This window comes from Cyprinodon tularosa, unplaced genomic scaffold, assembly GCF_016077235.1.
Source record: "Cyprinodon tularosa strain WSP-4 unplaced genomic scaffold, ASM1607723v1 ctg473, whole genome shotgun sequence".
NCBI lineage: Eukaryota > Metazoa > Chordata > Actinopteri > Cyprinodontiformes > Cyprinodontidae > Cyprinodon > Cyprinodon tularosa.
This window is the reverse complement of record NW_024039200.1, coordinates 457071-484960: the sequence shown is the minus strand read 5'-3', so window position 1 is coordinate 484960 and position 27890 is coordinate 457071. Positions and strand designations below refer to the sequence as shown.

Here is a 27890-nt window from a genome sequence, read left to right as displayed (position 1 = left end):
CATTTTAGGTTTTTAAAGTCTGAGTAAATGCTGACTATCTTTCTGTTATAATTTTCCATTTGGTTTGCAGTCTCATCTGATTTTAAAGTCGGTAAAAAGACAATAGAAGAAACCAAAATGATAATTTAAACAAACATAACTCTTAAAAAAAAGAGCAGCCACCAAGAATTAAACTTCAGTTTTATCAAGTACCAGTACAATGCCCTTTTTAATACATCAAACATTCAACAAATAACACTGAAATGTGTCAAGTAACCCTTAAACTATACACAATAGAATGGGTTGATTCAACAGGTGTGATTTTGTTGAGGAAAAAATAAAAATTAGAAGCATAACTGGTGCATGTCAGAATCATTTGTCTCTAAAAATAGCTTTCTTTCCAGTACAAACTTGCTTTAAAATAATAGTTTCTTGTCTTATTTATCCAGATTCATTTTTATTTTATCAAAGGGGATGAAAAATAAGCATAATAATCAGTTTTAATAGCTTTTGCATTACCAGTTATTTTTTTATGGTAGTAAAATTTAGTGATATATCTGCTTATCCTTTTCAGTTGACTGAAGAAAAGGTACATTCACATCGCGCAGGCTTACCTGCAGCAAATGTGCGTCCAAAAACTTGTCCACCGACAAGAAAAAGAAATGCAATGAAGTGGAGCAGATGCTCTAAAGTAAGCCCGCTTGGTTAAGCACATAGATGAGAAGTTGCAGCTCGGGTGCTGAATGATCAGGTACTGCATTTCATGGGAATTGATCCCAGAGATATTACACACTCAACGCAGATGCAACGGCTGAAAGCATAAACCTCTTTGTGCTGAAGCACTAGAAGCTAGAAGTAATCCAGTCCAAAAAAAAAAAAAAAAAGATAGAAAAAAAAAGCAGAGAAAGATGAAGCATTTTCACTTCATTGAGATTTTCCACTCTAACATTCATGTTTTACTGTTTCTGAGTGAAATGAATCATTGAGGTTTGCAGGATCGAGTCTTTTTCTGTCAGAGGGTCTGCACCTGCACTGGGAAGAGCAGGGACAGATGCTCGGCACCTCGGATCGGGAGTTTATGCGTGGTGTAATAGTGGACGGCCTCGGGAATGGTGTCAAAGGGTGGGCTGTTCTGTCCCAGCACGTACTTCCCATCTTTACACTGTGAGAACTTCATGTGCATAAAACCCTGGCAGCTCCTGTGAAGAGGAAAGTATGAAAAGAAATTTGACAAATGAGTGGATGGCAGCTAATAAAAGAAAAAAAAAACACCATAAAAAAGAACAGGGAGGGAAAAGAAGACGCATGAAATGAAATTTGGAGCAGCCTAACATCACACAGCCTTCCACACATTTGGTCCCAAGACGGTATGTGTGAGCAATCGTCTGGATTTATGTTCGCTTTGTATTTCACTCTGGGAACATGAATCCAACAAAAACCTAATAACACTGACACAAATTGGGATGAGAGGGTTTTTGTTTGATGGATGAATGGTGTAATAAGACATAAAAAAAAACAACAACAAAAACTCTAAGAGAAAAAGAAGACTGCAGACACTGGAAGTGGCTATGCTGAGAGCCACACCTTCCCTTTAAAATCCATACAGCCTTGAAAGAACTGCTACTTTAATAGTTTTTCAGCCAGCTGTGATGCATGTCTAATTTTAGCAGCAAAGCAAAAGACACAAGCTGAAGCTGGTCAGCAGAAGTGTCATCTTATAGGGAATGAAATATTGAAAACATTTCCAGTAAACATTGTCCAGCAAGCCTTTAAGGATCATTTCAATACTTTGTTAAGACTTGTGTAATTAAAAAGGCAGTATTGTACCCGTTCTTTCAGACTGCCGTAACTCTTTCACCCTATCTCAATAAAATCACCTCCAACAGTCAATTAAGCTATTCTTCAGATTTTTTGTAACATGGAATACAGGTATGGGCCATTTTTTCAAAGCCATAATAAAAAAAATATGTGAAAAACATTGTTATACAGCACGTGTTTGCAGAATAAACTTTGTTTAGGTTGTTTTAGACACATGCTCTTGTAATATAGTTTTATTGACGGGATAGTTGCAGAGGTATTTATAATAAGATAAACATGAAGGCAGTTAAAACATGGTAAACATTTACAACTTTAAAAAATAATTTAAAGACTCCCCAATTAGGGAAATGAGCACATTTACTTCTCTCACCATCAAACACATAATGCAGATTACTTAAATCCTTTGCTACAGGACTTACCTCCAATGTTGATGTGATATTCCACGCTATATAGAGGTTAAAGAGTTTATTTATTTATTTTATTTATTTAATATATATATAAAAATTTTAGAATTTTAACAAGAATTCTAACAACATTCAGATAAAGAGTGCTATTGTAGTGCAAAAAAATGTATATATACATTTTAAATGTCTCTGCTTTTGGAGGAGATTCACACATTCTAATACAGCATGTTTCAATATACCTATTCTCATTAATTACTCTTTTGTTCAGTGCATATAGATTTGGCAGAGAAACTAATGAGCACAAAGAATATTTCCAAGTGTAGTAATAAAAGTGCATGACAACAAGTCATGGCTTTTTTGAAAATTAGGCTGTTTAGGAAAAAGGAAAGTAGCAATCTTTCTTGGTTACAAGACTGAACCAGAGGAGGTAAAAAAAAAGTTTCCTGTTTAAACTGAGCAAGACCTGTTATAACACATACAATATATACATTTAAATGTGTTCCTGCTTTGCTCTTTTATTTAACTACAGATGGTTTTAATTTTCTCACATAAATTTAAAAAATATTTCCAATTACACAGTACATCTTTTATCTTTCCTGATGAGGTTGATAACATTTTTAACCCAGTATTTCTTCTGCTTTAGAAAAAAATCATTCAACAGTTACTAGGGTTCACAGATCTTGATAAATTCACCTCTTCAAGACTCTAGAGTGCTTGTTTGGGAAAAGTCTCAGTGCTGACCTTGATGTCTAGGCAAACATGCATGTGTACGTGTGCATGTCAAAAACCCTCCACTTATTCAAATGAGTAATGCATGAGCTTGTTTTTTATGTCAGCACGACACAGTGACTCCACTCCCCTCGTTCCCATTCTATCCTATTCCCTGCCTAATTCCCTTCTTGGGTGTCCCACAGAAGGTAATTCATATTCATTAGTGATTATGTGGAGGATGATGTGTGCACTGAAGTGTGCTCTACCTGACTGATTACCACTTAGACGGCCCGCTGGGGCTACAGAGGAAGGCCACTGAGGGGCAGATCAAGGATGCTGAGAGGACAGAGTGATGAGGGGAGACCGGTGCGAGGCCGGCACAATGGATCACGATTGTAATTACAAGGGAGAGATTTGACCAGATAAGCAGTATTGTGCCTTGCGCAGACATCAGTAGTGGAATCAGTGTAGCAGTGATGTTAAATGAAGGCGATAGTAGATGGGAGAAGAAAGAGCGAGAGACAGACGGAGAGGTGTTGGAAAATGCAATATGAGATGAGGAGCCAAGACATCTGCCCTCATACATAGACACAATACAAAAAAATGATAATGCACAGTTACAGTGTGCAGACTGATGATCCACAATGCAAGGCGTTTAACATGCTCATGATTTTAGGTGCGTCTTACCTTAGGGACAGAGAGAAGTCTGAGCGGTTCTGACTGTTCCTCACCAGGTAGCTGCACTCTTTACACAGTGTTAGCAGTGACTCTGCCTCCGAGCGCGACAGAGAGCCGTGGTACCATCTGTTACAGCATACACAAGCAACAACAATAAGACACCAATGCAGTTATATGATAAACAAAACATATCAGTAGTCAGCAATGATGGATGTGAAACCTATGGTGCTATCTGTGCCCTAGGTTTACTTTGGCTTAAAAAAAAATTATTCATAGCCTAGGCTAAATAACAGTTTGTTCCCTAATGGATTTTAGTGGGATGATCCTAACCTGGCATAGGCCAGATTTATTTGTGTAGGTCAATCTAAACTCTACATCTGGAAAGGCTTCTATGAAAGGTGTTTGCAAAAGGGAAGGAGATTCAGTACAATTCTTCTATCACAGCTGCTCGATTTGTTTCACAAAGTTAACTGATAAATCAAACTCTTAACAAATCTGATCAGGAGGAACGCCCAAACATCTTTCCCATCCACAAAGGCACACATAGCATCATTTTCTAAAAAGAAATAGAGGGCATTCCAGCAAAAACTGATTCAGCAATTTTTGTTTGGCTTCAGCCTTCCGCCTCTGGTCGACTTAATACACGTCACTGAAACATTTCTGTATCGAGGCCAATGCATCTGTTGGCTTCTGGAAAGATGTAGTTTAGAGGAGTCAAATCCGGCGACCATTTGTCTTGCTGGCAAGGTTAGCGGGATCCTGGATTGATTTTACAATTTCATCACAAATAAATATCTATTAAAAGTATATGTAAGTGTGAAAATGTCAACAACCCTGCACTGTTTTGTGCTGAATCATGTGCAATCTCAATCAAATACTCTTGCTGGAACTGGTCAAAATGTTCAAAGAAGTTTTACATTGCACACTAAATTGTTACAACAACCAAAACAAGAAGTTTTCACAGATGACTGAGGAAGACATGCCTACCACAGGTTTACAATTATGTTTTACTGATTAAAACTCTGAAACCACTAAGCTCCAAACAGCCCCAAAGTGATTATAACGGAGCAACGGAGCATGGCAACTCCTCACATGAATATGTTCACATGACCACATGCAGTGTGTCTGAATTTGCATGTGTGCTTAAGGGCTGTTGTACTCAGGAGTTTCATTAGGAAAACTGCTCTTCATGAGCACTGAGACAGCACATAAATTACACCAATGATGTTTGAAATTGAGACCAAGGTAAATGTGTTTCTTGAATGCTCTGACTTAATTAGTGAACGTTCAAACCTCTCCCTACTCTGCTTAGTTGAAACCTGAACAGCTTCATTTGAATTTGTTCAAGCCCATAATAGATCAAAGCAGAGCAATAAAAGTCTCTTGGCTTTTAATGGGATTCTTTCCACCGCCGTGTCTGTCCTTACACGTTCATGACCACTTTTAAATACAATCTATTAAATAGATTCATGAAAGCAATGAAGAGACATTAGAACCTTCTCTAAGTGAAATTGCATACATTTATACCTGCATTAACAGCTTGTATTAGGTTACTAGTTGCAAAGAAGGACCTTGAAAAGATCAGCAATAAGGGGTTTTGCAGCGCAAGATGTTTCCAACTTCTTTCTTCTACACACGTTAAAGAAAAAGCTTTTCTAATATTTTTTATCCTTTATAGTCATTAGGGCAAAACTTGGAAATGTTTTAAGTTTTTTTTTTTTTTTTTTTATAACATGTTTAAATTGATTCAGTTTTATCTGTGAAAATGTAGATGACTTTGGCCCAATTAAGGAGTGTACACAGAAGAGATGAGCTGTGCATGCTGTTGATTTTTTATTTTTTTTGTCTTTAATAAAATGATAAAATAAGCGATTTGCAATAAGCATTTAATTGAATAACAAAATTTTGCCATTTGGAGGTGTGCACCTTTCCATTAATATTGACAACAGGTGGGGTGAGGTAATCCCTAATCCAACCAGATCAGGGTTGTTAAAACCAGTTCAAGGGTTTCTGTATCATGTGTCCCAGGGTTGGATGTCCGGTTTAACCCACCGTCTCTATATTTGATCGAGTTCATTTCCATAAATAATGAAGTTACCTAAATACATAAAAAAAATCTTGTAGTGCTTTTAATCCTTTTACTGCAATTGAGACATTTATTTAAACTTTTTTAACTTTAAAACTAACAAGGATACAGAGTCATTAACCTCCCATGCAAACTAAAATCACACCATGTGTCTTGAACCTACAAAAAGTTGTAAACAACAACATTTGTAAGCCTCCTGGAAAATGTTGCTCACTCTGAACCAGTAAATGGGGAAGTTTATTACAAGTAAGGTTTCTGTATTCTGTGCCTCAGCTGTCTCACCCTCCCAAAAATGTTCCAGAGAGGAAGAACTCCCATTGAACTCCATTTAACCCATTAGCTGTGGCTCCCAGATTCTTCAAAACTCCACTTCTGATTGGTTGAAAAACCTCAGTTGAGCTCATTTGGGCGAAGACATCAGTTCTGGTAAAAGAGTAGCTCTAGGTTTGTTTTCAGCATTCCATGTTACAACCTTATCATACAACCTTTATCATAAAAGTTCCGTGAGACACTGTTTTTATATTTTAAAATAATTTTTGGAAGATGCTGTGCATCATCAACCATAACTCAAATCCAAAGCGAAGAGCTCCCAGGCACCCATCATCTGAGGAGGCTCTGTCCTTTCTGAAAGTGACCTACAGAGGCTGACAGAAGCAGTTTTGTCGTCCGAGTACAGATATGTCTCTGAGATACAGACAAATGTAATGGAATAGCATATTATTGGGGAACAGGCAGGTCTGTAAGCAAAAAAGACGACAACATGTGTTCAACCCAAAAGGTGTTTTGTCCTTGTCCTTTAAAAATCAAACCGATTCTTTTGTGGTGCGTAAACTCCTGTTCTAAACTTCTCCCTTAGATTAAAATGATTTCAAATCAGCACCAAAAACAACCTTCTTGTCATCTGACTGTAAAACTGACTTAGCTTTTATATAAAGGTGTTTTGTCTTTTGGCGCAGCGGGTAGCACTGCTGCCTTGCAGCAAGAAGGATTCCTGCCCCGGGGTCTTTCTGCATGGAGTTACATGTTCTCCCTGAGCATGCGTGGTTTATCTCCGGGTACTCCGGCTTCCTCCCAAAGTCTCAAAATATGACTGTTGGGTTAAATGGCTTCTCTAAATTCTCCTTATAGTGTGCGTGTGTGAATGGTTGTTTGTGTTGTTTATCTCTGTGTTGCCCTGCGATGGACTGACGACCAGTCCAGGGTCTACCCCACCTGTCGCCCGTGGACAGCTGGAGATAGGCACCAGCACCCCTCGCGACCCCGCTTGGGCTTAAGCGTGTAAGAAAATGGATGGATGGATGGTTTTTTGACTTTTGATCAACCTTTCATTGAAATCGATGTAGCTGCATAGATTCATTTTGGATTGTAGATTACAAGTGAATTTTTTAGATTGCATACCGAATACAATATTCCTGGAGTCAAGTTACAATTTCTATATACTAAATGGCACCTTCTCCACCGGCTCCACTTGGCCTGGCTCTAGTCCACCCCACCAATTTTCAGACGTTTCCATTAGTTTTTTTTTTTTTTTTTTTAGTACCTGCACTGACACTGTTCAGCCCTGTGCAAGAGTAGGTAAGAAACTAGCAGAGCTGTCATAAGCCAGTATGAGTGCTGGAAAAGGAGAAATGTAGACATTTGAAGATTGGTGGAACAGACCCAGGCCAAGTGGAAATGGGGGTAAATAAGATATCCTTTCATTTAAAACACCCAAGGTCACTCTGCAAAAAACAAAATACAAACACAGGTGTTCCCCGTGGAGATAAGGTGGACAGGGGGCTCAATAAGGTGGAATGAAGAGGAAGAGTTAAGGATTCAGGAGGAGGTAGAAATCTGAGGAAGATCTAAGAGGTATGAAGCAGCAAGATTATAAAAGTTTAGTCTAAATACAGTGCATTCAAAGCTGAGCCACAGGTTGGATGATGGCTTCATGTTTATCTATTAGAAGACAGCATACATACACCTGTTTTTCCAGAGGCAGAGTTGGGTCTACTCTCTCCCCCATCATGGTAGGGCTCTCATGAGGTGTTCTGAACTTCATTCCTCCTCCTGCTGCTGCTAGTGGGCTTGACCTGGGACCTGCAGGACGCAAGCGCTCTGTGGGCGAGGACGAGCGATCCCACTCTGTGGCATCAAACTGTGCTGTTAGTGGGCAGGAAAAAGAGAGTGAGTCATGTTATTTACATAGCAATATGATCAGGTGGATTAATCCGCTCAAGCAGAAAGAAAAGCATCAGATAACAGACTACTGCAGAACCACATAAGCAGTGGAGGGGATTGTCTATTGGACGGGTCCCATTAAAGGTCATTATGTCAGGGTCTGACAAAAATATCTACCAGCATCAGAAATCTTTTAACGGGTTCAAAGGAGGTGGAACAATGCTAGTTTTCTTTTCCTGTACTCCGTTCATTAATCCTTTCAGATTAGATTATCAACTTTGCGACATATCAAAACTTCAGGTTGCAGTAAAGTTTTAAAAGACCTAAAAATGCCAGACTATGATCACAGATAGTCTCTACATGACAAACTCTATCATTCAACAGTTGCTACAGACAGGTGCAGCAGATGCAGACCAATAAGGGGGTCGGCAGATGTAAAACAACAGGGTTGTGGAGGTCCTGACAACTGCATGCGCTGGTGTGATACACAAAGAAAGACGATGTGGGTGAAAAGAGGTGCAGGGATGTTCAGGGTGAGAGGTCACCTTGCTCTCTGATGGGGGGTTCCTCCTCCAGCTGACCTACTGGGGCAGGCCAGGGCAACTCGGTCAACTCCCTCATTTCTAATAGAGGACGGGAGGGGGGAGTAGAGAGGAGAGCAAGAAAACAGCAGATGGGTTTTTACAACGTTCACCAAAACAAGGCAGGTGAAAGAAAAAGAGGCGATAATTAAAAAGTGAGACTGAACACCAAAGGAAGGTTTTAATGTGAAGCAGAAGGAGCGAGTGAGATGCGAGAAATGGAGGAGGTAGAAGAAAAGGGGAGCCCTACTGAGAGTGGAAGTGAGAGGCGGTATGTGTGGATGTGACAGAGCTGTGGTGTCAAGAAATGTAGTTAACGCTACCTCCTGTCAAGAGGAGCAGTAATATAATCTAACCCTTGTCCCCTTGATAAATCCCACACACGAAAAACAGTATCTCTGTGCCAGTATGTGCTCTGATAAATCAAGGCAGGTAAGGCTTAAGGATGCAGGAGACAGAACAGAGGGGAGTAGTAACATCGCATTTATTTATAGTAATGTGAACTTTCCCCTCTCAGAAATAGTCTCTTTGCACTATATGCAATAACAACAGTAACTTCAAATGTGTGTTAAGCCAAAGAAAAGTGTGTCAAAGGAACTGAGGTTTGTGTGGGCATTTGTATTTTATTCACTACAAAGCAACAGAAGGCACACCAAGTGTAGGAACTGAAAATAGCTCACTACATGCCATGGCTGACTGCTGTAATACCAGTCATTACTGCCGACTTTTCCACACACACCCAAGGACAGGTACATTATGCATTTGTGTCAGTACCACAATGTAAATCCAGCTCCTGTTCTGCGCAAATGCGGATTGCAAAACAAATAAAAAGGAACAGAGGGGTGACATCTTAATGAGCCGACTAATCCAAAGACCCCCCAGGCCGGCGACATCAAAGGCCAATTTGAACGGGCGTTTTGAGAAGGACCCAGGCTGTACATACATGTTCCTCTCCTTCCCTGGTTAATTATTGAGCAGGCAGACGCACTCTGCCACTTTCCCTAGCTCTCTGTGAATTATTGATGCATGGCTTGGTACAATGGCCCCATCTGGAGCGAACTGCACCTCCGCTGATGCCAGGATTAAAGTGTGGAAGGTACTCCTCAATGGAGGTCATGCACGGAGAACACAGCTGCACACAAAATTACATACAGAGGGGGAAAAGAAAACTCCTGGGACCACAACTGCCTCACTCTTCTACCTGTCACCTTGCCACCACAACAAATTTCCCATCTCCAATTTCCAAGAGCAACAGAGAAAGATGTGTGGAGAATAACAAATCTACATGGAAAATACACAAAAGCTACAGTAGGTTAACCAGGATTTTTTTTTAAATTAGAGGAAGATATCAGACATATAATTGTTTTAAAATCTTTTGAGCGTATAAATATAACTTCACATCTCCACTACCCTCTATTCTTTTTTGTCAAGATTATATATTCAAGTCTGGGTGAACCACTTTCTTACTTAACCTAACCATGGAATAACTTGAAACAAGTGAAATATTACAACTTATTCCATTAAAAGCAGATTTATCTTTAATGACAACAAATTTTTACATTAAAGAATATAGCTAAGATCCGATAAAAAAAAAGACTGTTAAAATCATTAATATACAAAGAAAAGTTAAAATCCTTTAGATTTGCACCATATGACACATGTAATGAGACAGGACAGAGCTCTTTATATGAAATAATAATGAAATGATCTAAGAGTATAGCCATTTATTGTGTGTTCACACATCCAAATATCAAATTTTCAATACTTTTGGCACCTGAAAAAGTACAATATCACTCGATATTATATCAGCATGAAACATACTATGTTTATCTCTTATTTTGTAGTTTGGAATATTGGAAAAGATTTGATCAAGTGATATTACTCAAAGAGAGTACAATAAAGAGGTAAACGGCCTGTAACAAGTCAGGAGACATGTCAAAGTGCTTTACACTACATTCAGTCATTCACCCATTCATGCACAAACTCACACACTGATGGTGGCAAGCTACACTGTAGCCACAGCTGCCCTGGGGCACACTGACAGAAGCGAGGCTGCCATGCACAGACGCCACTGGGCAGTAGGCAATGTGGGTGGGGTGTCTTGCCAAGGACAAAATGACACTAAAAGCCGGAATGTGAACAGACAACCCTCAGATTACCAGAAAGGGAAAAAAACGCCATCGCTGCTCGATAGATTCAACCAGCCGCCAAACCTTAACGCATACCTCCACCAACACATCCCAACACACACAGAAAACAGGCTGCAGTTACAGCTGTAGTTTTTTTTTATATAAAGGAGCATTCAAAACTTTGTAACTGTTAGTTTCCATACTCAAGGAACCTCATAGAATCGTGGTTGAAAGTGAAAGCAAATGACTGATTGTGGAATAGCAGTAGCTGCAACATGGCTGATTTCAGCAATTGTTAATCTGCTGATTTTCCTCTACAGCTATATCACAAGTTTATAGAACATGGTATGTAGTTGTATGGACAAAAAAGAAAAAAAAATGTGTATATATATATCGTTCCGGACAAAAATAGTGGTTTAGGATGACAGTGTCAGGGTTTGGTTGTGGTTTGGAGGACCATAATGCAGAGGCAGAGAGGCTGAGGAGATTTCTGGGTAGTTTAATGGGGCAAAACAGTAAACAAAGGCAGGAATCCAAAAATCCAACTAATAATGAAAGGCAAACCAGAACTGAGAAGACATCTGGGGAAAACCAAACACGAGGAGCCAGGGAGAGACGAGGAACGTGGACAACAGCATGGTAGGACAGCAAAGACAAGGAACCAACAAAGAGTGAGAGCAGAGGGAGAGCATATATAGGAGAGAGAGACAAAGGGATGGCTAACGAGCAGACAAGGAACAGGTGTGAGAGGAGACAACGAGGGAGCCAAGGGGAAAGGAAAATACACACACAAGAGGGCAAAAGAGGACAACAGAAAAACATGAGAACTAATATAAATCTAGAAATACAACAAAACTGGAATTAGGCCAATAAATCTAGAAAACAAGGAGCAAAGAAAAGAACAGCAGAACCAAGACCATGACAGACAGAAAAGCAAAAGTAGCTAAGACCAAATTGTTATCAATCTATGTAGAATATCATTCCTGAACAGACCCCTGAAATCTTGAAGCAGATGGGCAACATCAGCTTAGGACCACACAGGGTGGCACATCTGTCAGCTGAGAACAGGAAGCTGTGGCTATACTTTACATAGTCTCCAAGATTTCAACAATTATAGACCACAGAAAATGTTCCTTGATTGGAGAAGTCACAGTTTTTGGTTGGTCAAAACTAGGTGCGTTATAAATAGACCAGTCATGCCTTTTGTCAAAAGTTCTGGGTGGTCGCTTTGGTGTAATTCTGATATTTCATAGCCAAAGCATAGTTTAAATCTCCTCACCTGAACTGCCCATGTCAAACAAAGTTCCTTTCATTCTAGTTATATTCTATACATTATAGTTATGTTCAAGTTATTTTGGGCATTATGGGTGTTCCTTTGCAAAAATCGACAACTTTAAGTCTTCCACAGCATTCCTCCATATGGAAGCCCTCAGGGGTCCTTGACCCTCTTATTTTCTCCTTACCCTATGTTCTGTTTTTAGAAAATAGAGAATTCAATTTTACTGTAATGTTTATAAGTGACAGATCCAGTTCCCCTTGGCAAAAGACAATGCAGCTCAGCAGCTTGCACAGCACTGATGACATAAAAGCATGGCTTTCTCTGAACTTCCTCAATCTTAATAAGAAGTTAAGATGTTATGTTATTTGGACTGAGCTGCTTCCTTCCCTCCCAGTGGATCTTGGCTTACTGCCATTTTATGTCAGGGACTTTGTCACCTACATAAGGATTAAATCTGAACCAATTTTTAAATTTGAGAAACACATCAAAAGTTTTTACCAACTTCGCCAAAAAGCAATGATAAACCAATCTTAGCCTGACCATGATAAACTAGTTCGTGATTATGTTATTACTCATGGGACTACTGTAATTCACAATTTTCAAGATCTCTTTTGCTTGTCTGCAGCTTGTGCAGAACTCTGCTGCTCAGTTATTAATACAGACCCACAGCCGGTAGCATATCACTCCCATTCTAGCATCCCTTCACATGCTCCCTGTGCACAACAGAATTCATTATAAGTAGTTATTTGTTTTTAAATGTTTAAACATCCCCCCCCCCCCCCCACTCTCTTTCAGAGCTGCTTCAGCCTTACTGCCCAACCTGATCTCTTAGATCAGCTGATTGGCTGCTGCTGGCAGTCCATAAACTAGGCTGAAGCTCAGAGGTCACAGAGCATTAGCAGTCTCTGCTTCCAACAATTCATCCTTGTTTTTAAATCTCTTTTAAAAGTCCTTTTATTCCTTGGCTTTAAAAAATTGTGGTCTTTTTTGCATGGCATTTTAAAAATTACCTACTCCCAACCTGACTAGTTATATTGAATTATGGATGTACAGCTGAGAAATCTGCCCCATTTCCATTATGTCATTATGTCAATATGGAGCAACAGCTGTGAGAAACTTTTTACAACAATTTGAAACAGGTGACATCAATCAGCAGTGGTTGGCCAAAAGAATTTGGAAATAGCCAGGCTTTCTTTCAGCCATGGACAAAGAAAACATTTCTTAACAGACAGCTGACTTTTAGGTACATTAACTGCTAGTGTGTAATTAAAATTTGGAAAGAGCAAAGACAATAGAAGGGCTACATTCGGTCGATTAATGAAGACATCCGTCTCCACACAAAGCCTTCGGCACTCAGTCTCAGCAAACAAAGACCTTCTGTCACAAGAAAAACACTCTGTACAGGCAATCACAGGAAAAGGCACATTTAAAAAGACATATTTCTAACATTATAATGCTACATAATTTGTAAGCAATATGCATGTCATCTTTGAATTCATTTCACAAAAAAGAAAATCAATACCAATTGGATTCAACTTTCTATTCTACAAATTATTGCCCGCTTCTCCCAAGTTTGGGACTACCCATTCCATCTTTTGGTATCCTACCCCATTTCTATCATCAATCATCCGTTTCCATATCCTTCATATTGGACCAAAGGGATGATACACAAAGGACATGGTTTTCCATTAAAGTCAGCTAGGGTTCCGGCTGAGAACAGGAAAAAATAAAATCAGGAAAGTGACTAGCAAGCGGAAAGGGGCAAAAGAGAGAGAAAGCAAAAATGATGATGAGGAGGGGAGAAAAGTGAAAGGGGGAAACCTAGGGTTGTGCCAGTAAGTTGATGAGTAGCTGGTCAGATGGCCCTTGGGCCTGCTTATAGCAGCACAGCGCACCATCAAGCCAGAAATGGAAATCTAATTTTCCTTTTTTTTTTTTTTTCCTGCAAGCACAATTACACACACACACACACACACACACACACACACACACACACACACACACACACACACACACACACACACACACACACACAGACACATAAATACATACGATACAACACAGCAGGAAGCATCAACTTGTCAGAGCACACAATAAAAAACAAAGCTCTTATAGATACACCATGCTTCAAATGTTTCCTTTTTTTCTCCAATCTCTGAATAACGGATTGGAATTTATTAAAATGTCAAACTGCTGCTGCTTTTACAAGAGGAAAAGGCATTTTAATATTTTGTTTTAGATACAAAGTCTATCTTGTACTTTGTAAATTGTCTGATCTTATTTCATACAAAATGTCCATTTATATAAGCTTCAGCTTAGAGTAGGGCTGCAACTAACAATTATTTTGCAAATCGATTAATCAGTCAGATAGCCAAAGGTTCCCTAAAGATTTTTTTTTAATTAAATTACACTAGATGAAACTAAAACATTTCCACTTTAGGAGTTCTGGATAGAGCATACTGACAGACATTTTTTTTTTTTTTTTTATCTTAAATGAAAAATAATTTTTTTTTAAACAATTTTGCTATAATTACTGCTCTAAGTGGGTCACACTGTTTTTACAGTCTCTATACTCCAGTTAACGATTAATCAATTACTAAATTAGTTTTTTCAATTTTTTCAATTGTAGATTAATCCCAATTAATCATTTCAGCACTAGCTCAGAGTAATAATTGGTTGTAATAGATTTGCAAGGACAAAATGGCAGTTTCTTAAAATGATAAGTTCTTATAATAAATTCTACAAAACAAGAAATTATTTCAAAAATTCACTTTGGAATTTTAGGCTGTATAAATTCTAGTTGTCTCTTTGTGGAGCTGCTTCTTTCATCTAGGCTATTTCATATTTTTGCCATTTTGGTCTTTTCAAAGACATTTTAAGTTACAAATCTAGACAGCTGCCATAATTCTTACCAACAATTATTTAATCCACACCTGAGGAAGTTTGTACGTGCTTTAAGAACTGATGATTTATAGTACTTCTGTAGAACATTTACAATAAAAAAACAAAACAATTGACAAACAAAACACAGACTTCAGTGAATATCATCTACCTTTTGGAGCTCAATCATTGGCAAAGTATGTTAGATAAAATCTTTAGAAACTTTAAGAGATTTTAAAATCCTATAGTCACCTCAGTTCATAAAACACTGAACTACTAACAGAAATTAATGGAGGTGTAATGCAGTGGCGGCTGGCCAATAGAGGGCGGTAGGGCGTCGCCCCACTCACTCAATGACCTTGATTAAGACATAAAAAAACAAATAAAAATTCAATAATAAAATCAAAATATTTCAAAATCTATTAATATATTTTCTATATATGCAAGATAAATATGTAATCTTTAATGACGAATAAAGTCGTTTTGTTTGATGTCGAATTGGTGACGTATTTCCATCCTAGGGCACAAAATTCTTTGCCCATTGACTCTCATTAAAAGTTGTACAAGTGGAGTAGCTCCTCTGAAATGCAAAACATGGGACTAACCTGAGGCGCACAAGCTGAAAACAACTATATTTGCACACCCCCACAGTGCTGACGTTACAGTCGTCTTTTATAAAGAGCAGCTGATTGACAGGTTTATATAATTATTTAGCAACAAAGCTCAGCTAACTGCATGCAGCGAGGATAACACTATATTTTGCTTTCCCTGGCTCCTTTTTAAGATGTCAGGATCTGAGCCAGCATGGATTAAGACAGGTAGGACTGATTGAAAGTACTTTTCAGAAAATTGTATAATGTTTTTTGTTGTTGGCATTCATGTTAATATACTGGTGTGAAACCTTGATATACATTTGATTGGTTTTTGGTAGACGTCTATTTTGAAGTTATAGCTCAAAGTGCAGGTGTATTTATTAACCAAAGAAAAAAATAATAGGCTTCAATTAAATATATGCAGACACTCAATTTTGGAAGCCTTAATATAGGTTCTGGTTAAGTATGAAGAAGAAAATAGTGCATAATCTTCAGCTTTGGGCTGAGAGGTTCAGACAGATGTAATGCATGTCACAATATAACTAAATATTGTTCAACTCCATGTTGACATTTTACACACACTGTGTACTTGTTTTTTTTTTCTAAATAAAGATGTCACCAATTCAATAATAAAAAATGCTATCACTATTTTAATTTATTTTCTTCTCCCCCCCCCCATTTGTTGCAAAAACTATTCTGAATCTGCGAGTAATTTTGTCTAAACCCGACTTTTATGGCAGACACTTGTAACATATTGCAGAGTTTCTATGAATAGTCCTGCTCTTTTGCTGTTGACTAAGGAGCAGCTGCAGTGGAACAAGTGGAGGATAAGTGCTTTCCTCAACAGTAACATACCAGTAATTGCAAGGGGTGGCAATGTTATTCCTTCTCCTCCTCTATCCAGCTGGTTTTGGGCTCTACATCATGGCTTCCACTTTGCCAATACTTACACCCACTGGTTTAAAGCTTTTTTTGTGGTCTATAAAACTGAAAGACATTAAAATCACCTGAAACACCCACTCAGTGGTTCATTAGGTGCAGCCATCAGGGAAGTAATAAGATGGTCTCCCTCATTAGATCGCTAATAACGCAGAATGGCTGAAGGGCTGATGGTTTAATGCAGGAACATTATTAATGTACGGGAATTAATGACTGCTGTAATTTGAGCTCCATGGTCACACCTTTTCTTAGTAATTAAAAACCTTATACATGCCAAAACAGAACATCTGGAAGTGGATTGAATAACAAATTATACAAGGAAAGAAAGTTGGTTTATTCTGATCTATAGACATCAAATAGCCAAAGAGTTCAATTTTCACTTCAGCGATTTTATTTTTGCATGGATAATCTGAGAATTCTAATCAAAGTGATTCTGTGAGAGACACAAATAAAGTGCATATAACCCCCTCATACACACACGTCTTTACTTGCACCAGCTTGCACACGCGCTCCTTTCACCCATGAATAAAGTACATGGGGATAATCAAAGCTGTAAAAAAGACAAGTTGGAAACCTACACATGCATGCATGTTCCTGAGAGCAAGTGTTGATGAGGGGCTGCTGGCAGACTGTGAGATCCCCTCCACCAACCCCCACCATTTGCCCACCCGCGGCAGGTTATCTGAGTGAGTATGTCACATCAGCAGGGAGGGCAGGAGAGAGGGGACGGCCCTGTCACCTCTGAAGCGATGGCGTGCATGTGTGAGAAAGTGTGCCTGTGTTAGGGGATGACTGATTGTGCCCTGCCACAATAGCCTTGAATCCCACCTTTCTGGCTGCTTACCTCACCGCACCACAGCTCCCGACTATAAATACTCCTCCTCACTGAAACACCAGGCAACCACAAACATTCACTTAGCTGCCACATAACACTGGATGTCCCTTTTTATTTCCATAAGTCATCTCTCTATGCTTTCCCCCATCTCTTCCTATTTGCATCACTCTATCTTCACTATACTCATCCCTTGGTTCCAACTTTTCCATTCTTCCCTTCTCTATACAGTCCATTCCATCGCTTCCCGCCCTGATAACGTGGGCTGAGCTTTGCAAAGCAAGTTAGACCAGGGCAATATGAATTAAATGAGACTGTTTGTGTGTTTACACTTCAGTACCTCTGTGCACCTAGACAGACAGCAACTATACTCTGAGAACAGAGTCCGAATGGGATGAAAAACCCAAAACAAAGGGTCAGGTAACACAGGCTGCATGAGCGCTTTCCTGCAGTTCACGGTCCACTGGTATGGTACGAGTACCGTACTACCCAGGGGCGGTGCATGATGTAAATGTCACAAAGAAGATACTTAAAACAAGGAGAAAACATACGGATGCATCAGGAGGGCGTGCAAATCCAGTGAGAGTTGACTCTCTCTCATATTAATAACCATGCATCTTTATTTAAAATGGTCTCTTCTCTCCGGTAAGTTACGGCGCCTCTTTGCCCCTCTGCTGCTTAGGCTTATTTGGGTTTTAATGCGATGAGAATGGATTTCTGTGTATACCCGTCGGTGTTCGGACTATGCTGTGCTGACCGTGACTTTCCCATTACTACATCAGTCACACACATGTAGGCATGTAATTAACTGAGTGGAGGGGAGCAGGGATGGAGGTGAGCGAGGATGTGTCTAGGTTGATGTATTATCCCATCACCTTGACCTTGGTGACTTGGAGATACAGCTCAATTAAGTGGACCTGGCCTGACATTCTTTACACCTACATCCCCTTCCTAATGATTTATTAGGTTTGCTTGCACCATACCATTTCTTTAGAAATACTGCACATAATTTCCCCGGGTTGTCTACCATCTCCCTCCCTTCCAAACACTGCTGTTATACAGTTAACATTATAAAAAGCCAGTTGTCAGTCTTGATGATCATCTCAAAGCCTGTTCAGCCCCATGTCTGAGCGCAAGAAATCAATAGTCTTCCAGAAAGAGTTCAAATCTAAAAAGAGAGAAATAAATGTCATCTGAGCTCAGACAGTGAAGGTCACAGCACTCCATTTCTAGTTAAAAAGGCTGTAGAGATGTAATGATTGGGGGGTGGTAGTTACATTTTTTTTAAAGGTCAGGACAGTTAGAATATTATTTTTACCATGTGCTATCAGCAGAAAGGCAGTGTGTGAGCTCAAACGAAGGTTCTGACCTTTAAAAATGCTCATATTGAGGCAGGTTTTAACCATTCAACAATCAGTCCCTTCAAAGACATATTTTCTCATATCGTCATATTTTCACTCATCTAAAGCTGCCCTCGTCTTTGGTTCGTAGGGATTTTGTTTTGTACCCCTAGACACACAATTACAAAGGAGGTTGTCAATAAATGTAGAAGAGGTTTTTGTAAGAAAAACTAAGTATTGATCAAGCTTGAGCAAATGAAACCAGTGAAGCAGGTGAAAAAACACCCAAAAACACTTATGGCCTTTGAATCCATTTATATTGGCCATTTTTATGAAAGAATAAAAAAATTAATTTGGTTACTTGTTTTTTTTTTTTTATTGTTGTTTTCAAATTGAAAAAGAAATTAACAATTGATACACGGATTGCACTGAAGCATCTGTTTTTCTGTAAGTAAATCAGGTCCACTTATTAAGCGCCTTGAGACGAGATTTGCTGTGAATTAGAAGAATTGAACAACTAGTTGAGCGCTTCTAAAAAATCTGCCATTAAAAAGGTGTAAATAAAAAATGGTTGAAACCATGTCATATGAAAGCTGCACATCGCCCTGAAAACAATATGACGGCAACTTTTGCTTTTCTTTAGCAGGGATTAAGAAGCTCCTCTAAAGCCGGGTGTACTCTGTGTGATTTTCGGGGCGATTTTCCAGTCGTGCGAGAATCTTTAGATCGGCCCGACTTTCAGCCTGATTGTGCGTTGTGTAGTGTAGAGGGGGTTTCAAGGGGCGATCAGCCTCTCACGACCACCTCCCGATCAGGAATTGAGGTCGGGAGAATATCAAACATGTCTGATTTTCTCCTGACCGTCGTGGGCAAATCGTTTAGGGCACATGAGCAAACAAGGATTCTTCTGTAAACACAGAAGCGTTGCAGGGATGTAATGAGTGAAATGCAGTTTTGTCTGTAAAATTGATAGACTGTAGTAGACATATTTGCTCAGCAATGTCTTTTTTTTCCAACTACGTTGTCGCCTTTCCTTTTGAGGACTTTTAGCAGAAAACTGCACAAATTGACAAGGCAGCTCATTTCAATATAGTGAGCTCAATATCCCCCTTCTATTTGTTTGGCGTCAGGATAGAGAGCTACAGAGCAGCTCCATTTCACTGCGGAGCTGCGTTTGACGTGGGTTTTAGTCGTACAGTGTGAGCAGGTAGATCGCATGAGAGCGTCGGGCCGAACATAACTCGTGAGCTGTGAACTCACACTGTACGACTAAATCCTGCGATTAGCCGTACAGTGAGAGCAGCAGCTGCGTGCAACGATAAAAAAAAAAAAAACACACAGTGTATGCCCGGCTTAAGGCTGATGGAAAGATGTTTAGAAAAGAAAAGAAAAAACTAACAAAGGAAAATATTTACAGTATGCAACTTGATCGACAGATACAAGTTTCCTAAGGTCGATGCCATTACATTAATTTGACATCAGTCTAACCAAACCCCAGTTTTGTGCTGCCATTCTTTTGGGCCGATTTTTGAAGCTGATAATGCCTTAATTTCCTCCATTAATGTGGTATAAATGTCATAAGTTCCAGTTCAGATAAAAATTATATATGTCTTTAAAATTTTTAAAGAAAACATTAACAATGGAGGGCTGCTCAGTGGCGCAGTGGGTAGCACCACTGCCTTGCAGCAAGCAGGTTCTGGGTTTGCATGTTCTCCCTGAGCATGCATGGGTTCTCTCCGGGTACTCCGGCTTCCTCCCAAAGTCCAAAAACATGACTGTTAGGTTGATTAAAGGTTTCTCTAAATTCTCCTTAGGTGTGAGTGTGTGTGTGAATGGTTGTTTGTCCTGTTTGTCTCTGTGCTGCCCTGCAATGGACTAGTGACCTCTCCAGGGTGTACCCCGCCTCTTGCCCGTAGACAGCTTGAGATAGGCACCAGCACCCCTTGCGACCCTGCTTGGAATTAAATGTGTCAGATAATGGATGGATGGATGGATGGATGGATTAACAATGGGTACCAAATGGAGGAAGTGGCAATGCATGTGCTTTGTGTAAACCCAAGGCATGCCTAAATGAACTAATGAATTAGCAAACGCATGTGTGTATTAGCCTAGACAGAAACAAGGAAAATAAATATTAAAATAAACCAAGAACATCAACCAACTGATGTATCAGTCTATATCTACTTTAAACTAGGGTGAATGCTGAGCTTCCTTAAGGCTCACAATACTAAAAACAATGCAGTGTCTTAAAGTCGTAGGGAAGAAGTTGTACCAACGGATGCAGTTCCAAATTCTCCTGAGTGGAGCCCAACTTTACACGAGTGGATAAAGTGAATGCGATTGGTCGATTATCAAGGGGGCGGGATTGTTGGGGCAGAAGGTTTCGCATTTAAACGTTAATATTTACAGAGCAGCTGCAAAGGGCAGACAACTGTATTTAAAGTGATAATTTTTTGGCTTTGTCATAGAAATAATAGCTTTTTTATTACAGTCTCATCTTCTTACCTGCAAATGCTTTGGAGATGTGATCCTTTTTCCATTCCCAGGGTTGGTCGTACTCATCAGCTGGTCTCTCGTCATCTTGCGGCAGCCTGCTGGTCTCCTTGCCCTCCTCATGAAGTTCTCCGAACACATAACCAAGGCGCTGTCCTCGCTCATCTTCATATGGAGTGTCATAAAGCTGCAACCCTCCCCGCATACGTCCTCCTCCAGTGTTTCGCTGCAGTTCTGTCAATGTACATGCACATGAGGGAAAAAAAAAATATGGATAAATATAGTTAAATTATTCTTTAATGCAGGATGTTTAACCCATTTGCAAGAAAAATAGCAGTGAGAACCCATGTTAGTTCTCAAAACACTGCTCTTCATTCAAATGATAAAATAAATAGAAAGCTTGTTGATCTCGAACGTGCCTTGAATTAGAGAAATTTAAATAATTATGTTTGCACAGCTTGCAGTAGGTTCAGCGACCAATGTGCTGGGCCTTAACAAGGAACTGGGTCAGACACAGAGTGGGAAAATAATACTTTCTCTCCCCGCATCCATCTTTGCACCTCTGCCAGCAGATTTCCAGCGTGGCTCACAGCAGCATTTGTGTCTCCTTGCTAACATTTTCATCAATTTCTCAGTGGGGTCCAAACAACAAATGTTCTCAGCACCTGCATCTGCTTTGTGGAGTCAAACATGGCCATGAGATAAAAGGCTGTACGATTACCGCTGGTTCTAAATGCTCCCACGAGAATCCCTAAGCAACAGGAGGCCCAAAACCTCAAATAGTATTTGATTTTATACAAAAATGTTCCATTAGGAAAAAGAAAATAGAGTGAACTGGAATTATTGTTATTAACCATGTTTTTGTTTTTTGGGCATAAAAATGGAAAAGGACCAAATATAGTTTACCATGATAAAACGGTGCTTTCAAGTGGCCAGGTATTACCATGGTGACCAAAGTGGAAAGCCATTGAGAGAGAACGCCTGAGGTTATAAAATGAGGGGTTGAAGGTAAACTGGAGAGAAAGGAGGAGCAAGGTCATGGGGGGAGGAAAGGACATGGTAGATGCAAGAGCAGAGGATGTAAAAAGAGAAAATGGGAGCCGTAGTGAAACCAGCGGAAGAAACAGGAACTAAGAGAGAGATGGCATGAGAGATTGAGGAGGGCAGAGGATTGTGGTCTGTCAGCCTTTGATGTTAACACGTGAAGACAGCAGCACAACAGGGCTGAAAGCTGCTCTACCTGCACCGGGGAGCTCGTGGTGTCACTGCAGCCTGGTGACGGAGAGGAGATGAAGGTTGGGAGATAAAAACAAGACTTGTGGAAATCAGAATGATAAATTCAAAGGAGAAACGATGGAGGGGGAAAAAAAAACACAGTCAGGGGTTTGAGACGGTGGGAAGGGTGAGAAGACAATCTGACAGGGACTGAAGATTGAGGCAAATGATGGCAGGGAAGGGGAGAGTGTTTAGGCATGCAGACGTGTGTCAGCGGGGGGGAACAGCATTTTATACAAAAGAATCATGAATCCTGAAGAAGTGAATAAAATGTAAAATTAAAGCAACTTTAAAAACCACATACTGTGTGAGTGATAAATATTATTTCACTGTCACATTTGGCTGCTGCTTTGATGACTTCCAATGAGAAAGAACCAGGCAGAGATACAGAAAAAATGGCTCCAAAGTGACAGGCTCAGTGCAAAACCAATAAGGGAGCTCTGACAAACCACTCCAAATCCATTTCTTAGATGGCTCCATCCAGGTGATGCAAAAAAATGTTTGCCTTAAGGCTGACACAGATTCGGCTGGATCCTTTTATTCCTAATTTTGTGTATTTCTCTACTAAATGGGGAAAGAGAGACAGCGATGAGATGGAAGAATATATACAGAGGACGTTCACTAAAGGAGAGATTAAAGAGGCAACCAAAGAGTTCCCACTGGGAGCAGAGGAGAGCCCTCGAGATGGAGAAATGTAGTAATGGAGAGGAGTAGTGGTGGGGGGACAAGCCTTTACACTAAGTGACAGGGACAGACCAGAGAGAGCACTGGGGGGGTGGGGGGGTCAGAAAGAGATGTTGCAGAGAGAGGGAGAAACAGAAAACGATGTCTCTGTGATAGATGATGCTTTGGAGCAAATTGCGGGTGCAAAAAAAAAAAAAACGGGGGATAAAAACTTCATGATGCTGAAAGCTTACTCAGCTGTGGTTGACAAAAATCCATTAGAGGTGCATTAACACTTTAGTGGCAAACAGTCACCAACCAAATATTACAAAGCCACTCTTTTCAGTCCTCCTCAAAGGTAGGAGGACAAAATCGACATTTCTTCTTTTGCTCATTACAGAAACTGCTGAAACAGCACAGATCTAGATTATTGAGTAGGTCCACATGTTACCTATGAACTAATGTGGGGAGATTTAATATAAAGGCCTAAATGTCCTGAACTGGAGCGTTCAACCGTCTGCACATTAAGATAACTTTGATCTTTCTTTGATTTTTGATCAACGTCTGCTCAAACTAAGATGCAACAGCAACAGAACATCTATTGGGCAGCCGTCATTAAACTTTAACTTATACAATAACCATAAAAATGCATAAAGCATTATTAGTTTGACATGTTTTCTAGTGAAAGGAGATTTGGTTTTCTATTATTTGTCTAGCTTATTTTTCTACAATTCCAATCTACATTGAAAATGGGATAGTAGGACAACTGAATTGTCCTCTCAACATGATAGAGTAGTCCAAATAAGAAAAATAAACACAAGTTTATAAAAGTGTAAAAGCTGAGACTAAAATCAGTAAAAACTGAATCTTAAAATGTGAGGTAACCTCTCATTTTTTCTTTGCCAGATTCCACAAATAATTCCCTCCAGTCTGTTTCTCTCTCCTGTCAGCTGTGAAAAACATTTCAGTGTTTTCAGTTTTAAAAAAAAAACATATCTGTTGTGTAACTCCAATTCAGACAACAGGCTTACAGCCATACAGTGTGCAGAGAATAACTTTATTAATCCAAAGATCTTTTTAACCTGTTCTATTTTATTACAAAATACTAATACCATTATTTTGCAAATTAAAGTTTAAAATGTAGTGAATTCACTCTGCATTTAATTATCTACTAATAGTCATGTTCTGCTTTGTCAAGTGGATTAAGGTCAGAGAGGTTAGGAAATGGGCGGTATAGAGAAAAATAGGAAAATAACATTAAAAAGTATCTGTAGGAAAAAATAATACAGTAACACCACTGTGTGTCCACTTTCATTGCTCAAAGGTCTTCTCTACCTTTATAAATCCACTGACCTGTTATGACCCTTTGAGCTTCATATGGTTCCATGTAGCCGTTATTTTCGCAGGGTACAGGACCAAGATCTGGATCCGTTCTGTGTTCCGTTCGAGCATCGAATGGATCGGAATAATCTGTGTCCCCTGCCAGCGGGGCTGATGGCACCACCTGAAAGATAAAAAAAAAAAAAGAAAAAAATGGCACTCCCTTAGGTAATGCTAGTGCACCCCTGAGGAGGGAAAAGGAAGAAAAAGCTGACTCAGTATAATGAATTCAAATCATTCTAGAAACGACAAAACAAGCTAAAATTCTATTCTGGCTCTAATGAGTTTAACTTGTTACAGCTTGACTATCGGGGCTTGCATGAGAATGTGCTAAAGATTTTTGAAGCATTTTTTTAAGGATGATTAAGAAATTTCAGTCTGGCTGTTAGAGCTAAAGAAATTATCCCTACACATAAAATAGGATCTTATAACCTCAAGGTGGTAAATCTAGGATGAATGACAGTAAGATCTCAAGAAAATTACATTAAACTTTCATTTAGCTAGAAACAGACAATAAACAGTTTCTTTACTCTACAACAATCTACTGTATACTCTGTATCTCCCAATAGTTATTGAAGCCCACAGTATTGGTGGAGACACCATCTTATCGTTTTCTTTTACTTTCACAAGGAGCGGACAGAGATAAAAGACAGATAAGCAGGTGGTAGCATTTGTTACTCCATGCAAGCACAGGAGGAAAAAACAGTGGTCACCTGGCAGCCTGACAACAACACAGCCAACATATGGTTGCACAAACACATGCATATGCAAAAACACGTGAGGGCCAGTCTAGAAGCGTGTACATCCTTAGTATCTCCCATTTCCTCACAAAGGAATCAATGCAGAAAATCCTAGTTCCAAAAAAAAATTTATGAAAAAAAATCCTCCTAAACACATTGTGGTGAAAAGACCTCCTAATCTCTTGCTGATTGTTTAACAGGTTATCCAGGGATGCACATGAATCTTTTATATTAATTAGAACGTGGATGTTCTCACAGATCATGGGAAATTAACATGCATTGAAGAAAGAAGGGCAGAAAGGGGAGCTATTGACTAGTATTAATTCCTTCCAATTCAGGATTTCTTTCTAGCATTTTTCACGTGCTTGTTCATAGATTAAACTGCTATGAAAACTGTGAGATTCTTTCCAACTTGCTCAGTGTTTTTGAGTTCTCCTGTAAACAATGTCCTTGCAAAGCCCTTACTTTTGCACATTGTTCTTCTTGTTCTTTACACATCTTTCCTAATGTCAAACAAGTGTTGTGTGAGTTTATAATTTATCATACATACAGTGCAGAGTGAGGAACACACTACATTCCTGATGACAAAAACAGCTCTTGGCTTGAAATATACCTCCTTCCGGCTCTTGATAGATCACACGGCAGTTTAATGAACATGGGCCTGCAACATGTGCACGTGTGATGGTCCCTCTCAGCTTGCGAAACCAAACCTCATCTATTATTTATGGACGAACATAAACTCAGGGGACCGTGGTCCCCCTCCTACTCTATGGTCCGCTCAAGCTATCCATTTCTTCCTCCGCCCATGGTAGTAAATTAATATGATGGGTGATTTATATAAACAATATACATCTTCTGACACACATCCGGAGAAGTTGTTGATTGGGTCTGATCATTAAAGCTGCAGGGGGATGGAAATGGGATGAAAGAAGTGGGAGTTTTAATGTCTTTTGGTTGACTTGTCTTTATGTCTCCAGCCAACTTAGTTTACCAGGTGAAAGATCTCATCTGACATCATCTCCTCTGTTCTTTGCACATCTGCAAAGAACTTAGAGGCACAGAAAAGTCAGCAGAACCGGACTATTTCCTTAGAGGTGACCAACCACTTGGAAGCTCTGAAAATTACATTAGAGAAACAAAAAAAAGTGTAAGGACCAATTCTAAAGAAGAGCATGTTCTCTAAGGAGGAATGACTGCTGTTAATTCAGCCTGCTTTGTCATCAGTTTTGTTTATTTGCCACGTGATTATTTGAGAGGAAAAAAGGCACAGTATGCAAAACACAACAGTCAGTTTGTACTGAAACTGGGAACATTTCAGCCAAATGGAAAATGATTATACCCATAGCTCCCATCAGCAACAGGGGAATCGATCTGTTTTATCTATTAAAACTTATTCTATTTTGGAAAAAAAATCTTCATATGTTTTTTTTTTAAACTAGGATTCAGTATAAAGGTCAACATTATTAAATACATACAAACCACTGTTCTTATAATGCTAACCATGCTAATTGTGTTTCTAATACCAGTCGCTAAAGAAAGTATGTCAATTTGTTGACCTTGTTAGGATTTAAAAATATCTAAACTTTGCTTCAGACCAACTCTCCCCCTTAAACACACACACACACGGTGGAATGTTAAATATGCTCCAAATTTCATGAAAGAAAAGCAAGATCATTTTTCTAAGTTCTTAAATATAGATATGAAAGAAAAAAATCAGGAGAAGAAATCTGGAGATCTAAAACATTTCTGCATCTCTTGAATCAAAGGCAAGAATCTGTAGGTCTTACAGGCTCTTGTTGGTCTTCCAAAGAGATGGAGCTGAGGAGAATTTTGGTGCGTCCAAGCTCCTGGGAGTCCACCTTGATCAGCCTGTGTTTAGGAGACTTCATGTCCAAACTGGAAGACTTCATAGGAGATCCGTACACCGGTGTGGACGGCTCAAAATTCCCAGATTCCTCTCTGGATCTGTTCTCAGCATCCTCATATGGATCTTCAAAGTCCAGGTCTCTCTGGAGGCGGTACGCTTTGAGAAACTCACTTTCTGTGTAGTCCGGTGTGGGTGGTTGTGGGGGTACCTTTCTGCCAAAGCTTAGGTAGTCCTTCAGCCACTTGGCCATGGCAGTTCAGCTTCCAATCTCGGTGCTGGCTAGACAACTGTATGCAAAAAAAGGTCAAGAGGACAGATGCAAGGTTATTGCTTGATCTTATTTAGACATTAGATAAAAACTGCTCTATGGAAGGTCTGATGATTAAAAAAAACTGATTTCAATATAGAAGCAGACACAATAATCCAGAGATACTGATCCTTTCATGCCGTTTGAACAGATCTGCCTCCTTCTAATCACAGAGCAACAGTATGTATGCTGCTACATGTCTCCATGTCATATTAACCTACAGAGACAGCTGGGCTCCATGCGCTCCTTTTGTTTTAGCCATGGGAGCTGAGCGTCTGGCGACTGGACTTTGCCCAAAGGCTTAAATTGCACACACCTCTGCAATAAAAGTCCGGGGATATCGCGGGGGTGTAACCATAGACAAATACCAAAACCATAAAAAACGCAACAACAAAACATAGGAAGATAATAATCAACAAAGAAAGCGTTTCAACTTCTGAACTTTGTGATACCATTTTATAAACGTTTGATTAAACTGTTTTTAATATGAAAAACTGGCTTTAAACAAGGTAAGAAAAACTTCTGTTAAACAAACTAACAAACCAAATGATTTAAAGGCGAGAGAAAGCTGCGCTCCCGCACGCGCAACCACCTACCACGCCAATTCAGTCCCTCAGCCACTTCGGACGCAAAAGTCCGAGCTTCTTCATGTTCCTGCCGATTAAAACAACACAACAGAGGCTGTAATCCGCGTCTTAAAACCTAGTTAAAGCCCCGATGGATGAAAAATAAAGCAAGATTCGAGATCCTTTCTTC

At 39.5% G+C, this 27890-nt stretch overlaps 1 protein-coding gene across 3 annotated transcripts; it reads right to left on the bottom strand.

The window, feature by feature from the left end:
* Positions 1–163: 163 nt before the first annotated feature.
* Positions 164–27890, bottom strand: shdb (Src homology 2 domain containing transforming protein D, b). Of its 3 annotated transcripts, XM_038301758.1 has the most exons (8): positions 27731–27890; positions 26748–27114; positions 24194–24344; positions 20915–21136; positions 8382–8459; positions 7638–7818; positions 3600–3716; positions 992–1178 (listed from the first exon to the last, which is right to left on the bottom strand). In XM_038301758.1, the coding sequence occupies exons 2-8, from the start codon at positions 27075–27077 to the stop codon at positions 992–994; spliced, it is 1266 nt and encodes a 421-aa protein (XP_038157686.1). In that variant the 5' UTR covers positions 27078–27114; positions 27731–27890. The 3 variants fall into 3 exon arrangements, with proteins under 3 accessions (XP_038157687.1, XP_038157686.1, XP_038157688.1); XM_038301759.1 differs by lacking the exon at positions 27731–27890 and having other exon boundaries at positions 164–1178; positions 26748–27077; XM_038301760.1 differs by lacking the exons at positions 8382–8459; positions 27731–27890 and having other exon boundaries at positions 26748–27077.